This window comes from Ursus americanus, chromosome 3, assembly GCF_024610735.1.
Source record: "Ursus americanus isolate L20-20 chromosome 3, mUrsAme1.1.p, whole genome shotgun sequence".
Classification (NCBI taxonomy): Eukaryota; Metazoa; Chordata; class Mammalia; order Carnivora; family Ursidae; genus Ursus; species Ursus americanus.
This window is the reverse complement of record NC_142129.1, coordinates 97,737,796-97,750,595: the sequence shown is the minus strand read 5'-3', so window position 1 is coordinate 97,750,595 and position 12,800 is coordinate 97,737,796. Positions and strand designations below refer to the sequence as shown.

Sequence of the window (12,800 nt, the reverse complement as noted above, 5' to 3'; positions counted from 1 at the left end):
GGTATTCTGTCCATGTGCACGTGAGGTCATGCAGGTCCTGGGGGTAACCCACCAGGGTCATGGGGGAGCGCCTGGGGGCTTGGAATCTTGCACCTCCTGTCGGCCATTGGGAGCCACAGCGAGATCCAGACCTCAGGACAGAATCAAGTGGGAGACACTGATGGTGGGAGCCGCAGCGCAGAGAGGAGGACACCCTCAGTAAGAGCTGGCCTTCCTGGGAGTCCCAGAGACACAATGGATCCACCATCCCACAGTGGCGCCGTGTTGTGTCCTTGGCTTCTTTTCTCCAGACACCATGCCCTGAGCGTGGCCCCTAAGCAGCCCACAGCCGGTTGGTGAGAGGAGCCCCCACACAGGAACCCAGGTGTGCTCACTCTGCTTCAGGGTGGGTTTTGCAAGCTCTCACAGCTTGCTCACTAATCTGAAAAGCGAGATTCCACAGGACCCATGACAACACGAGGAACGAGGTGCAGGGGGGATTGCAGGGGGCCCGCAGCACAGGGAGGCCTTTCCAGAGCCTGGGGGGTGGGGGGCGCTCACGGCCACTGCATGCGGCACGCACACGCATGCAAGAGTCTAACTCGCTGCCTTCCTTCCAGGCGCACTCCTCGGTGGAAAGAGCCGGATTGATTGGAGGAGTGAAATTAAAAGCGATCCCTTCTGATGGCAAGTTTGCCATGCGTGCTTCTGCCCTGCAGGAGGCCCTGGAGAGAGACAAGGCGGAGGGCCTGATTCCTTTCTTTGTAAGTCAACCAGCATGTTGGGTATGGCCCCCTGGGCATCTCTGAGCCCTGCCTGGGCTTGGGGCAGCGCCTCGTGAGCTGTGCTGGTCACAGGCTATGCGGTACTTGCATGGTCAGCTCCTTGAGAGAGGCTGGAGCAACATTCCGTTTATTTTTCCCTCTGCCCACCTAATCCCAGAACGAAGGAAGTAGAGCACCGAGCCCAGAGATCCTGATAAGCCGAGCAGTCTTGTTTCCGCTCCTGTTAAAAGTGACACCAGGTGATCGTCCCTTGACCACCCTCTGTGCCATGGTAGATGTTCTGTCATGAGGCGTGGATGATGGGCCAGTAAACCAAATTAAAAATAAAACCCAGAAGGCCTTGCCATCTAGATCAGTATTCTCAGCAGATACCAAGACGCGTCACTTGCAAGGGATGTGTTGCAAGCAAGCAGTGACTAATTATCGGTAAAACATCTAACTAGCCAAAGAGCACCAGGTTTCTGCCCATCTTGTGCCCGGTTGGGGAGGAACTACTTGCTGTTGCAACGAGAGCAGTTGGACATGGGAGTTGTCATACTGGTGTGGCCACTGTAGCATGCAGTGCCTGGGGCTGGTGCGTCACGCGTCATGAGAGTTACTGCTGATCCTGGCACTAGCCTCATGGTGCTCATCCGGCTGCACGCCAGACATACCTGGGGAGCGTTGAAAATATATGGATGCCCAGGACCTGCCCCAGTTACTTTCACCAGAATATCGGGGGAGGGACCCAGGCATTAGAAGCTTTTCACAGCAAGAGCGTCTGGTTGGTTCCCTCGGTTAAGTGTCCAACTCTTGATTTTGGTTCAGGTCATGATCTCAGGGTCCTGGAATCGAGCCTGGCGTTCGGCTCCATGCTGGGTGTGGAGTTTGCTTGAGATTCTCTCTCCCTCTGCCCTGCCCCCTCTAAAGTAAAAAATAAATAAATCTTAAAAAAGAAACGGAAGCTTTACATAGCAACTTCAAGATGCTCATGTGCCCCCTGAACCCTCCTCAATATCCCCCCGTTTCCCAGCTATTAGAGCAACCTGGGTTTGGTAGACTTCTACGGGCCACATGTTACTCACACCTACTATTTTTTTTATTTAGGGTTTAATCTTCGAGACAAGCTTTTTTCCTCCAAAAAAAAAATGTTTTTGTCAATTTAAATGAACTACCCCTCTAAAAATCTAACTTGTGACTGAGGAAGGCATGAGGGTATGATTTAATGCCAAATTTGATCCTGATTTATGGAGTTCCCAGAGGGATTCAGGGGCATGAACAAATAACCCTTCTGTAGAGGGATCGAGAAGACTCAGATGCAGCTCGTGTGAGGAGCTGATGGCCAAGACCGGTGTCAGCCTGTGATCAAGGCGGGGACAGAAGTCATTTAGTCACCCTGTCCTCCTGCATTTTCCTGTGTTGCATGACACCCATATTTATTCGTATATTTTTTCACTGCCTCCTTCTTCCCACCAGACTACAAGCTATGTGAAAGGAGGGTCTGTGTACTTAGCGTGTTATCCAGCTCCTAGAACAAGTCCCTGACACTGAACAGATGCTCAATAAATATTTGTCAAATAAATAAAGATTTGGAAGGAAGATCATTCTAGTTAGAAAGAAAAACTACCTTTAAAATTCCCATGTACAATTTCAGGACAGTTTGAAAGTATTCTATTTAAATAAGGTAAATATTTTTGAATCTATATCATCAATATTCTAAGACTCATTAGAATAGCCCTCCTAGGGAAAGACAAATACATTAAAACCCGCTCTCGCAGATTTGAAAAATGAAAGCAATGGAATAGACCACACAAAATGATGAGAAGATTTCATTTCATAAAAACTACAAAACTCATGGGATGCCTGGTTGGCTCAGTCGGTTGGGTGTCTGCCTTCGGCTCAGATCATGATCTCAGGGTCCTGGGATGGAGTCCTGTATCAGTCTCCTTTCTCAGCAGGGAGCCTGCTTCTCCCTCTGCCTGCTGCTCCCCCTGCTTGTGCATGCTCTCCCCGTCTCTCTGACAAATAAATAGATAAAATCTTAAAACACACACACACACACACACACACACACACACAAACTCATAAAATAAAAAGACAACTGCTGGCGGGAAATACAGTGTGTATTGTAAAGTAAATCTTAAAAGAAGGCTCACATCTCAATAAGCAAAAAGGCAACATTCCAGTGGGAAAACAGACAAAATACAAAACCAGTTGGTTCCCCATTCAATCACAAGAAAGTGAGAACACAAAATCAATTTCCATCTTCTAATAACAAAAACCGTGCAAATCGGCTCTTGAGAGAAGCATGTGAGCATCTCAGCTGTGGGTGTAGATGTGCCCGTGGCTTCTTTGTGTCTGGCCAGGTTTATCTCACGTACTTTGAAGTTTCAGTAGTCAGCCGCACGCACATCCAGAATTGTCCAATCTGCCCGCCGAATGACCCGTGTATCCTTGGGAAATGCTCTCTCTCAGCTGAGGCTTCTGCTTGAATTGATATCCTTGCAATGACATCCGGTTTCTGTTGGTTAGTCAGTGGTCCCCGGATACATTGTTTCCGTTGCTGTCTACCTTTCTGTTCTCATACTTGGGTCTCTTGTAGGCAGTTGTTGCTGGGTTCTTGTTGTTTTTCATTTGTTTCTAAATCCAAGATGACAATTTTTCTTGATTTTGTCCATTTACCTAAGGAAGTTTTTGATACATTTGAATGCATATCTACAATCTTCCTATGTTTTTCTATCTGGCCCGCCTCTCATATGATGGTTTTTCTAGGCTTTCTTGTCTTAGACTAATCAAATGTTTTATGTTATTCCATTTTCTTCATTTTTAGCTTACTAGCTTTATATTCTTTTATTATTATGCCTCCCCTCACTTTTTGTGCTATTATTGTCATACATTTTAATTCTACATGTATCTTAAACTCCATGAGATAGCGTTATTCTACATAGCCGATTTTTATTTATATAAATCTCACATGTCTCTTTCCATTGATCTTTCTTTCTTGCATTTTCTTATTTTCATCTGGGATCTTTTTTTCTCTCTCTGAAAAACTGTCTTGACATTTCACACTTTGATAAAATTGCCTTTGTTCTTGTTTTTCTGAAAATGTCTTTACTTCATCTTCACTTTCAAATGATATTTTTGCTGGGTCTGGAGTTCCAGGACGGACGGTCTTTTCTTTTGGCGGATTAAACATGTATGCCCATTGGACATCGGTTGTCAGTCTCAGAGTGACTCTTAGGCACATAGTGTGACAAAATGACTTTTTCCCTCTGGCTTCTTATAGCACCTGCTTTGTGTCTTTGTGTCTAAGCAGTTTTACGAGGATGCAAATCGATCTTTTCTTTATGCTGATTCTCCTTGGGTTTCACAGAATTTTCAGAATCTGTGATTTGTCATTTCTTTGGAGAAATCATCAGTTTGGGGAAATTCCTTTTTTTTTTTTTTTAAGATTTATTTATTTGAGAGAGAGAGAGAAGGGAAGGAGAGCGCGAGTGGGGGGAGGGGCAAAGGGAGAGAGAGAGAGAGAATCTCAAGCAGACTCCTGCAGAGTGTGGAGCCTGATGAGAGGCTCCATCTCAGGACCCTGAGATTGTGACCTGAGCTGAAATCGAGAGTCAGACATGTAACTGATTGAGCCACCCAGGTGCCCCAGTTTGGGGGAAATTCTTACCCACAGTTTTTGCAAAATTTGCTTTAGCCCATTCTTTCCTCCCATTCTGGAACTCTGCACACCTGTTCAATCTTCCCACTGAGTGCCGAATACCCCTTATGCTGTTCCATGTACCTTCCATCCATTCCTGAAATCCCTGCGCTCAGTCTGACCTATTTACAATTTACCACTTCTTTCTTTAGTTGTGTCCAGCTGATAAATGAATATGTCATATTCTTAGTTTAAAATATTGAAAGGTTTTAAGTTATTATTTGGAACACTTGTAAATTAAAAAAAAAAAAAACACAAAAAATAGTACCCCCAGTTGTTACAGCTTCCATAGCACATAGTACAATGACAGAACTGGGGCACTGATGTTGGTACGTGTGTGCAGTGTTATGTCATTTATCACACGTGTAGACTCACGTCACCTCCTGCAATTGGTATGCACAACTTCTCCATCACCACAAAGGTCTCCCCACACCACCTCCTGCACACACTCACACTCTCTTCGTCTCCTACCTCCCCGACCCCTGGACACCACGAGTCCGTTTCCTTTCTCTACACTGTCCTCATTTTGAACGTGTTACATACATGCAATCACACCGTCCATCACCTTTGGTGACTGGGTTTCCTCACTCGGCACGATGCCCTGAGATCTACGCTAAGTGCTGCATGGATCGATACTTGGCTATTTCCATGGCTGCACCACAGGAATTCAGTGCCACAGTCTTTATACCACAGCCCGTTTAACTGTTTACCTACTGACAACATTACAGATGTTTCCGGGTTTGGGCAATTATAAATAAAAATTCCGAAAAAATACAAATTAAAAATAAAGCTTCCATGACCACTCAGGTACAAGTATTTGGGTAAACCTATGTTTTCCTTTTTCTGGGATAAATTCCCAAGCACACATTTGAGTGTCTCATGCTAGTTGTTTGTTCACTTTTTTAAGAAACTGCCAAACTGTTTTCCATAGCAGCCGTACCAGTTTCCATTCTCCCCAGAGATACATGAGAAAATCAGGCTATTTGCATCCCCCCCGGCACTTGGTATTGTCTCTATTTGTAAACTTTAGGTGTTTTGATAGGAAAGTAGGGATATTTTCATTCTCATTTCCCTGATGACTAATGATGTCAAACATCTTTCCATGTGTTTATTTGCCAGCTACATATCTTTGTCAGCGAAATGCGTCTTCATGTCCTTCGCACATTTTTAATTGGATGGGTGGATTGAGTTTTTTAAATTAATCAACTATTTGTAGAGCAGTTGTAGGTGTAAAGAAAAATGAGCAGAAAATACAGAGAGTTCCTAGATACCCCATCACTCCTCACCCCCTAGTTTTTCCCGTGATTGCCACCTTGCGTTATTGTGATACATTTGTTATAATTAACACACCAGTACCAGCACGTTATTATTCCTAAACTCCATAATTTACATTAGGGTTCACTCTTTGTGCTGTTCTTTCTATGGGTTTTGACAAATGTTTGATAGCATGCATATACCATTTCAATATCATACTGAGTAATTTCCCTGAGGTAAAGACCCCTATATTCTATCTATTCGTCCCTCCCTCTCTCCCACCCAACCCCTGGCAATGACTGATCTTTTTACTGTCTCTATCGTTTTCCTTTTCCCCAAAAGTCACAGAGTTATAGTCATGCAGCGTGTGGCCTTTTTGGATGACTTTCCTTCACTTAGCATCACACATACAAGATTCCTCCATGTCCTTTAGGGTCTTTATAGCTCTCTCACTCTCTCTTTTAAAGACTTATTTATTTGAGAGAGAGAGAGCGGGGAAAGGAGCAGAGGGAGAGAGAATATCCAAGCAGACCCCCACCGAGTGCAGAGCCTGACACAGGGCTCGATCCCATGACCCATAAGATCATGACCTGAGAGAAACCAAGAGTCAGATGCTCAATCAACTAAGCCTCCCAGGTGCCCCTATAGCTCTCTTAAAAAAAAAAAAATCACTGACTAGTATTGCATTGTCTGAATGTACCTATCGAAGGACATGAGGATTCCCCTGTTTCTGTCAGGGGTTTTCCAGCACCACTGAGCAATTGACTCAGTTCTGATATGATCTACCTGGAGACAGCACTAGACCCCACAGGCGAGGGCCTCAGCCCTACAAGACTGCCCCACTTCAGTTGCCAGCTGTAACTCCAGGCCCTCACCTGATCAACTGCTATAGATCAGAAATTCCAGGGAGCCCATCCTTGGGTTTGATTGATTTGTCAGAGCAGCTCACAGAACTCGGATACACCTTCGACTTGCTAAGTCACTGGTTTGTTATAAAAGGTTATAATTCATGGGGCACCTGGGTGGCTCAGTCATTAAGTATCTGCCTTCGGCTCAGGGCGTGATCCCAGAGCCCTGGGATCAAGCCCCACATCTGGGTCCCTGCCCCACTGGGAGCCTCCTTCTTCCTCTCCCACTCCTCCTGCTTGTGTTCCCTCTCTTGCTGGCTCTCTCTCTCTCTGTGTCAAATAAATAAATAAAATCTTAAAAAAAAAAAAAGGTTATAACTCAGGAACAACCAGATGGAAGAGCTGCCTGGGGCAAACTCTGGCAAAGCGGCACAGAGCTTCCATGTCCTTTCCTGGTGCCACCCTCCCCAAATATCCACTTGTTCACCAGCCCTGAAGCTCTCCAAACCCCTTTGGGGTTTTTATGGAGGCCTCATTATATAGGCACAATTGATTGAATCATTGGTCACTGGTGATTGAACTCAATCTTCAGCCCCATCCTTTCCGTGGAGGTTAGGGGTAGGCTTAACAGTTCCAATACTCTGGTAACAGAATTGGTTCTCTTGGCAGCTAGCCAGCATCTTTAGGTGACCTAGCAGCCTTTCAAAAGTCACCTCATTAACATGACAGAAGACACCTTTCTGGTCTTCCCTGTTCTGAAATTCCAAGGGTTTTAGGAGCTCTGTGCCAGAAATGGGGAAAAAGACCAAACATATATTTCTTCTTATAAGTCACAATATCCCAGACATCTCGTTTGGGTTAATAAGCAGGAACATATGTGATTACATATGTAATCACATGGTAAGAGAGAGTTTAGTTTTCTGAGAAACTGTCAGGCTCTCTTTCAAAGCAGCGGTACCACTTTGCCTTTCGAAGAGCTACGAATCACACAGAGTTTCTGTTCTCCCACATCTTCACCAGCATTTGGTGTTGTCAGTGTTTTCAATTTTAACCCTTCAAAAGGATGTACAGTGGTATCTACATGTTGTTTTCATCTGAGATCCCTTAATGATGTATGCTGCTGAAGTTCTCGTCATAGGCTTATTTGACATTTGAATATCTCCTTCAGTGAGGTTCAGGTCTTTTGCCCACATTTTGGTTGGATTGTGTATTCTCTTACTGTTGGGTGTGAGGACTTCTTTTTGTAATTTATATACCAGTCCTTTATCAAGAGTTGCATTTTGCAAATATAGTCTCTCAGTGGGTAACTTTTCATTCTCTGAAATGTCTTTCATAGAGCAGAAGTTTTTAATTTTACTCAAGTCCATCTTAACCATTTTTTTCTTTCATGCCTTTGAAGTTGTAGCTACAAACTCATCCCCACACCCAAGAGGATATAGATTTTCTCCTGTGTTATCTTTTAGGAGTTTTATAGTTTTACATTTTACATTTAGGTCTGTGACCCACTTTGAGCTAATTGTTGTGAAGGGTGTAAGGTCTGGTCCAGATTCAGTTTTTTATTTTTGTTGGTTTTTTCGTATGTAAATCTCCAGTTGTTCCAACACCATTTGCTAATGGCAGTGATACTGGTAAGAGGGAGAATGATGTATTATTTTTATTTATTATTACTTATTATCCCTTTTGCCCACTTATGTGCTCATTTGTTAGAATATAAGCCTTCATTTACATTAGAATTTATATTTTAATTAAAGTTAAATATGTACCTAGCTTCACACTTAATTAGTTCCGTGTGCCTTATAACCGCAATACTGAAAAACAGGGGTCTACTGAACAATGTGATCCTCCTTGGCCAGACGTCTCCTTACCAAAGTCAAAGCTCTAATGTCTCTTAGTGTTTTTTTCCTTCATCTTTGAGTTGGAAATCCAAACGTATGTATTAAGTAATACAAGGATGTAGACAGTTTTAGGGATGAGAGAGAGAGAGAGAGAGGGAGATTGAAATTAATCTCTTCTTTCCATATTATTTTATAAAGTGTAAACTTTTGTGGTCTTCCCTCAGGAATCCTTAGAAAATAAATTTTATTGTCTTTATTTAAGTATTTGTTATAGAATGTTGTATTGAAAACACATACATATTCATCACGTATTCATGCTTCTACACAAAGGAAGGATGATCAAAGCATGCACTCATGATTCCGCGGTGGGATTTCAGAAGGCAGCAAAGCATTTCACAATGGCCACTACTCTGTGCCTGGGAGTTGGCGAGAACTTTTTAAATGAAGCATCATTGGCAGGCATTTCAGAGTGACCAAAGGCTTTGTTGGGACATTTAATATACGTTATTAGGAAGCATCTACCCTGACTACAGTTTATAATCCTCATTAGTGGCCTCTCACACAAATGGTGAACAAATTTGTGGGCTTATCAGCAGTGCCAGACATCTCCACTTGTTATATTTCCAAACTTATCATGATGGGATATGCAACAGTTGCAGGTTCTTTCACTTCATCATTCATTCACTTGACAAACGTTTATTGAACAGCTGCTGCATGTCTGGCCAGTGGGCCCTCCAGGATCTTACTGGTTAGAGACACGAAGTGAACAGCTGTGTACAGCTGGTGCAGTGTGATCCGTGATACAAGCAACCCAGCAGTTCCCACCATGGGAATATGGGCACAAGGGAAGAGCTTCTGTGGAGCCACAATATGGAAAGAGTGAGGGATGCAGGCTAAGAGTGAGGGATGCAGGCCGAGAGAGGGGGTAGCGGGGCTGTTTGGGCAAAGCACTCCAGAGGGAAGGAAATAGCAGTGAAAATGGATCATATCCCAGGAATCTAAAGTGCTAAGAGGCTCAGAACTTGCTAGGGCCACGAAGCTGACAGGTGCACCATGACGTGATTCCAAAGCTCCTGCTGCACATACCATGTTGTGCTGCTGTCCAGCAAATGGGAAGTCTTAGAAGCTTCTAGAGTGCCTGGAGCATGAGTGAATGGAGTGATGTAGGAGGTGGAGGTCATGGTGAGGAGGTCATGCAGGGACCAGCATGAGGAAGATGGGCTTCTTCCTAAGGGCAATTTGAGGTTATTAAGGGAGTTTTAAGTGGAAGAGAGACATGATCTGATTTGAATTTTCAAACACCCCTCTGGTGGCCAAGGGGCACAGGGTGGGGCTGTGGAGCCTGGTGCGCAGAGCCCAGAGGTAAAGCATACCTCTGGTGGTCTGTCCCTTACAATACGGGCCTAAAACTGGGTGACTGTGTTCACTGTGCATCAGTTCAAAGTTACCCTGTAAAAATAACAGGGCACACTCGAGTGACTTCATCGGGGTGGGGGTGGGGCGGTAGAGCTACTGTCCTTCTCATGGTCTGTCTTACTGATCCTTCAACCATGACAAGTGGTCATTAGCAATTAACCACCAACACTGGCAGGGATCGTGACTTACTGTAGAACATTCCTTATCTGAAAAATGGAGTTCCATTGAAATCTGGCTTAGCCCACAGGACCGTATCTGGGATGTAAAACGTATCTGGGATGTAAAATGTGATTGATGTTAATAATAACTGGCAGGTGGTTAGTGTGGCCGAGTAGAGAGGTGAATGAGAGACAAGACAAAAAGCAGGAAATGAAATACTCTGGCGATTGGTAGAAGATGATGATGGCAATGGGTAAGAAAAGAAGGGATGGATTTAAGAGGCATTCCTGAAGGAACTGGGGGCCAGCAAAGCAGGAAGTGAGGGCAGAGTGCAGGAGGACTTCCCAAACTCGGATGGTCCCCAGTCCACACCCAAGCTCTGAGGTCCAGAGAGCCCAGACACGGGGGCAGCACCACGTGGGAGAGATGGCGCTGATCTCATTTTTGCATGAGTTGAAGGTTTGTACGTCTAAGTAGGGATGCCCCAAGACAGCTGAATTCATCTGGGAGGGGAGGTCTGACCCAGACACAGGTGTATGTCCCGTCTCAATTTGGGCGGTCCTGATGTCGCTAGGAATGCACGGGCAGTCCCCCACAGTCTGCTTGGGGAGGAAGAGGTCCTGGGAGAGAACACCAACAGATGAAGTGTGTAGAGAGAGAGGAAGGGAATGTGGGGTGGCAGGGGGGCCACGCCAGAAAGCTGGGTCCACGCAGCCAGTAGGGGCCTGTCCTGAAGCCTGGACCTGCCCTGTGATCGCGGGATCCCGAGATGCCTTGTGTGTTTTGCTAAGGGAGGTGATTTGGGACTTCTGTAGGAGTCGGTTTGCTGGAGCGGCCAGGAGTGGAATTCGGATTCCACTGGGCTCCTGTGGGAATGAGGAAGGCGGGAACGGACTCATCTGTAAGAGGGAAAGGGGATCAAGGGGCAGTAGCTGTAATGCTGGGACAACGTAGGATGTGCAGAAATGAGCCCGAAGCGTGTTCACGTGCTCAAGAAAGAAGGAGAGATGCAAGTTATGGAGAAGACCACTCATCATCAGGAGGATCAAACCACATTTTTATTTTGGAAGATTGGGCACCCAATGGATATGCCTCAATTGGAATGTTGCTCTGAAGACCAAGATTGCAGCAAATGTTTGAGGGCATGTGTGACCTTGTGACAGAAGCCACAGGCATGGGCCTGTCCCGTGTGTCGGAGCACGAGGAAGGCTCCTGGGGACCTGTGAGGGCTCAGTCCCTTCCCTCGTGGGATGGTTCCTGGTGGGAAGACACGTGCTTTCCGGTCTTTGCCCTACTTGGCAAGCACTGAACGCACAGGGCAGGATGTGATTAACACGCCGCAGGGGTCAGCAAAGCCTTTGGCTAAGATCTAACACGTCAGCTGTGTCCCAGAGGATACGCGGGCAGCATTCATGGGCTCCGTGCCTTCTTGTTGAAGCCGAGTACGACAAAGGTACAGAGAAATGAGAGGTCACAGGAGGTCTGAGGACATGCAATAGGTTTGTTACCTTAAACGCATCCCTCAGCCAGGGGCCTGTGAAGCCAGAGTGGGAGGCTGGGCCCAGACCTAGAAGGGCAGCAGCTGGAACTTGGACGAGCTGCCCACTTGCTCTGTTGCAACTCTGTATTTAGTGGTTATAGTTCTGCATGATCCCTACGTGCACAATTCTGAGATGCAGACCCATAGCATTCATCATATTCATCAAGGGGTTGCAGACATCTCAGAACTCAAGACCCTCTGCAGAGAGCGAGGGGCCCATTTGGCAAGTTTGAACGGGGAAAGGTGAATCTCAGCCCCTCCCCAGACTTGTGTGGGGTGGTGGCTTGCCGCCCCGAGAGCCACCTTGATAAGGTCAGGCCACAGGCAGAGGGCAGTGCCTGCGAGGTGTTCCTCAGAGCCATGGCAAGGAAGGCAGGAGGGGCAGCTCTGCCTCCAGAAGGGGAGGAAGGGGACGTGTGCCTGGGCAGCAGACATGCCACAGGCTCTCGGGGACAGGGCGCCCGCACTGTCCCCGGCCTCCCACCCCCTGCACAAATGTGATTATGGCCCTGCAGCACAGCCCAAATCAGGTTAGCGTCAGTGAGCTGAGCCGGGGTAATCAGACCCCGGAGCGGAGCAGGTGCTGGGCTTGAAAGAGGCTTCCGAGAATTAGAACAAGCTGACTGTAGCCATCTAGAGCACAGCACGCAGGGCCTGCCGCCCACCAGCCGGGCACGTCCTCGCTGCCAGCCCCGTCCCTATCACCTGCCCGAGGGCAGGGGCGGCCAGAGGGGCCGCAGGCCTGGCCCAGGGCCCTGGGTTCTTTCTTTAGCTGGCAAGACAAGAGTTCATCACACCGGGTTCACATGATGGTCTGCTCCCCCTCCCTCTTTCGTGTGTCCTTGACCCACCTGCAGGGTCTCACTCAAGTCAACTGCAAAGTACGGATCATAAACGTATCCAGCTCATCAGGCTGTCGTGGTGACCGAACAGAGTCTGCATAGCCCCAGGCTGGGCACGGTCCATGCGCAGAACTCACCACCTGCTCTGCTCTCCCCTGAGCCCGCACCCAGGACCACAAGCCAGGATTTTAGTTTTTATAGAAACGCTCCGTGCTCAGTAGGCAAACATCGAGAATGAAGGTTTATATTATGAGATCCAAAAAGCTCATCTTAAGAGACAAGCCATAGTAATATTTGGTGAACCTCATCCTAGACCCTCTCTTGTACACATTCATCGGTGGGAAATAATTTCAACAAGAGATATTTAATATATGTGTAGTCTTTAAAACACAAGTTGTTTCAATTAGAATTGAAGGAAATTGAAGGAATTGCTGAATAATAGGTCATCTCATTAAAAGAT

The 12,800-nt window shown here is 46.3% G+C and overlaps 1 protein-coding gene across 2 annotated transcripts in view; it reads left to right on the top strand.

Moving 5' to 3' along the window:
* DDC (dopa decarboxylase) overlaps positions 1 to 12,800 on the top strand; it is an 84,244-nt gene that overhangs the window by 33,884 nt on the left and 37,560 nt on the right. For both annotated transcript variants that reach the window (XM_045788515.2, XM_045788514.2), the window contains one exon: positions 600 to 743. In XM_045788515.2, coding sequence (XP_045644471.2) covers positions 600 to 743 — 144 coding nt within the window. The remainder of the gene's footprint in view (positions 1 to 599; positions 744 to 12,800) is intronic.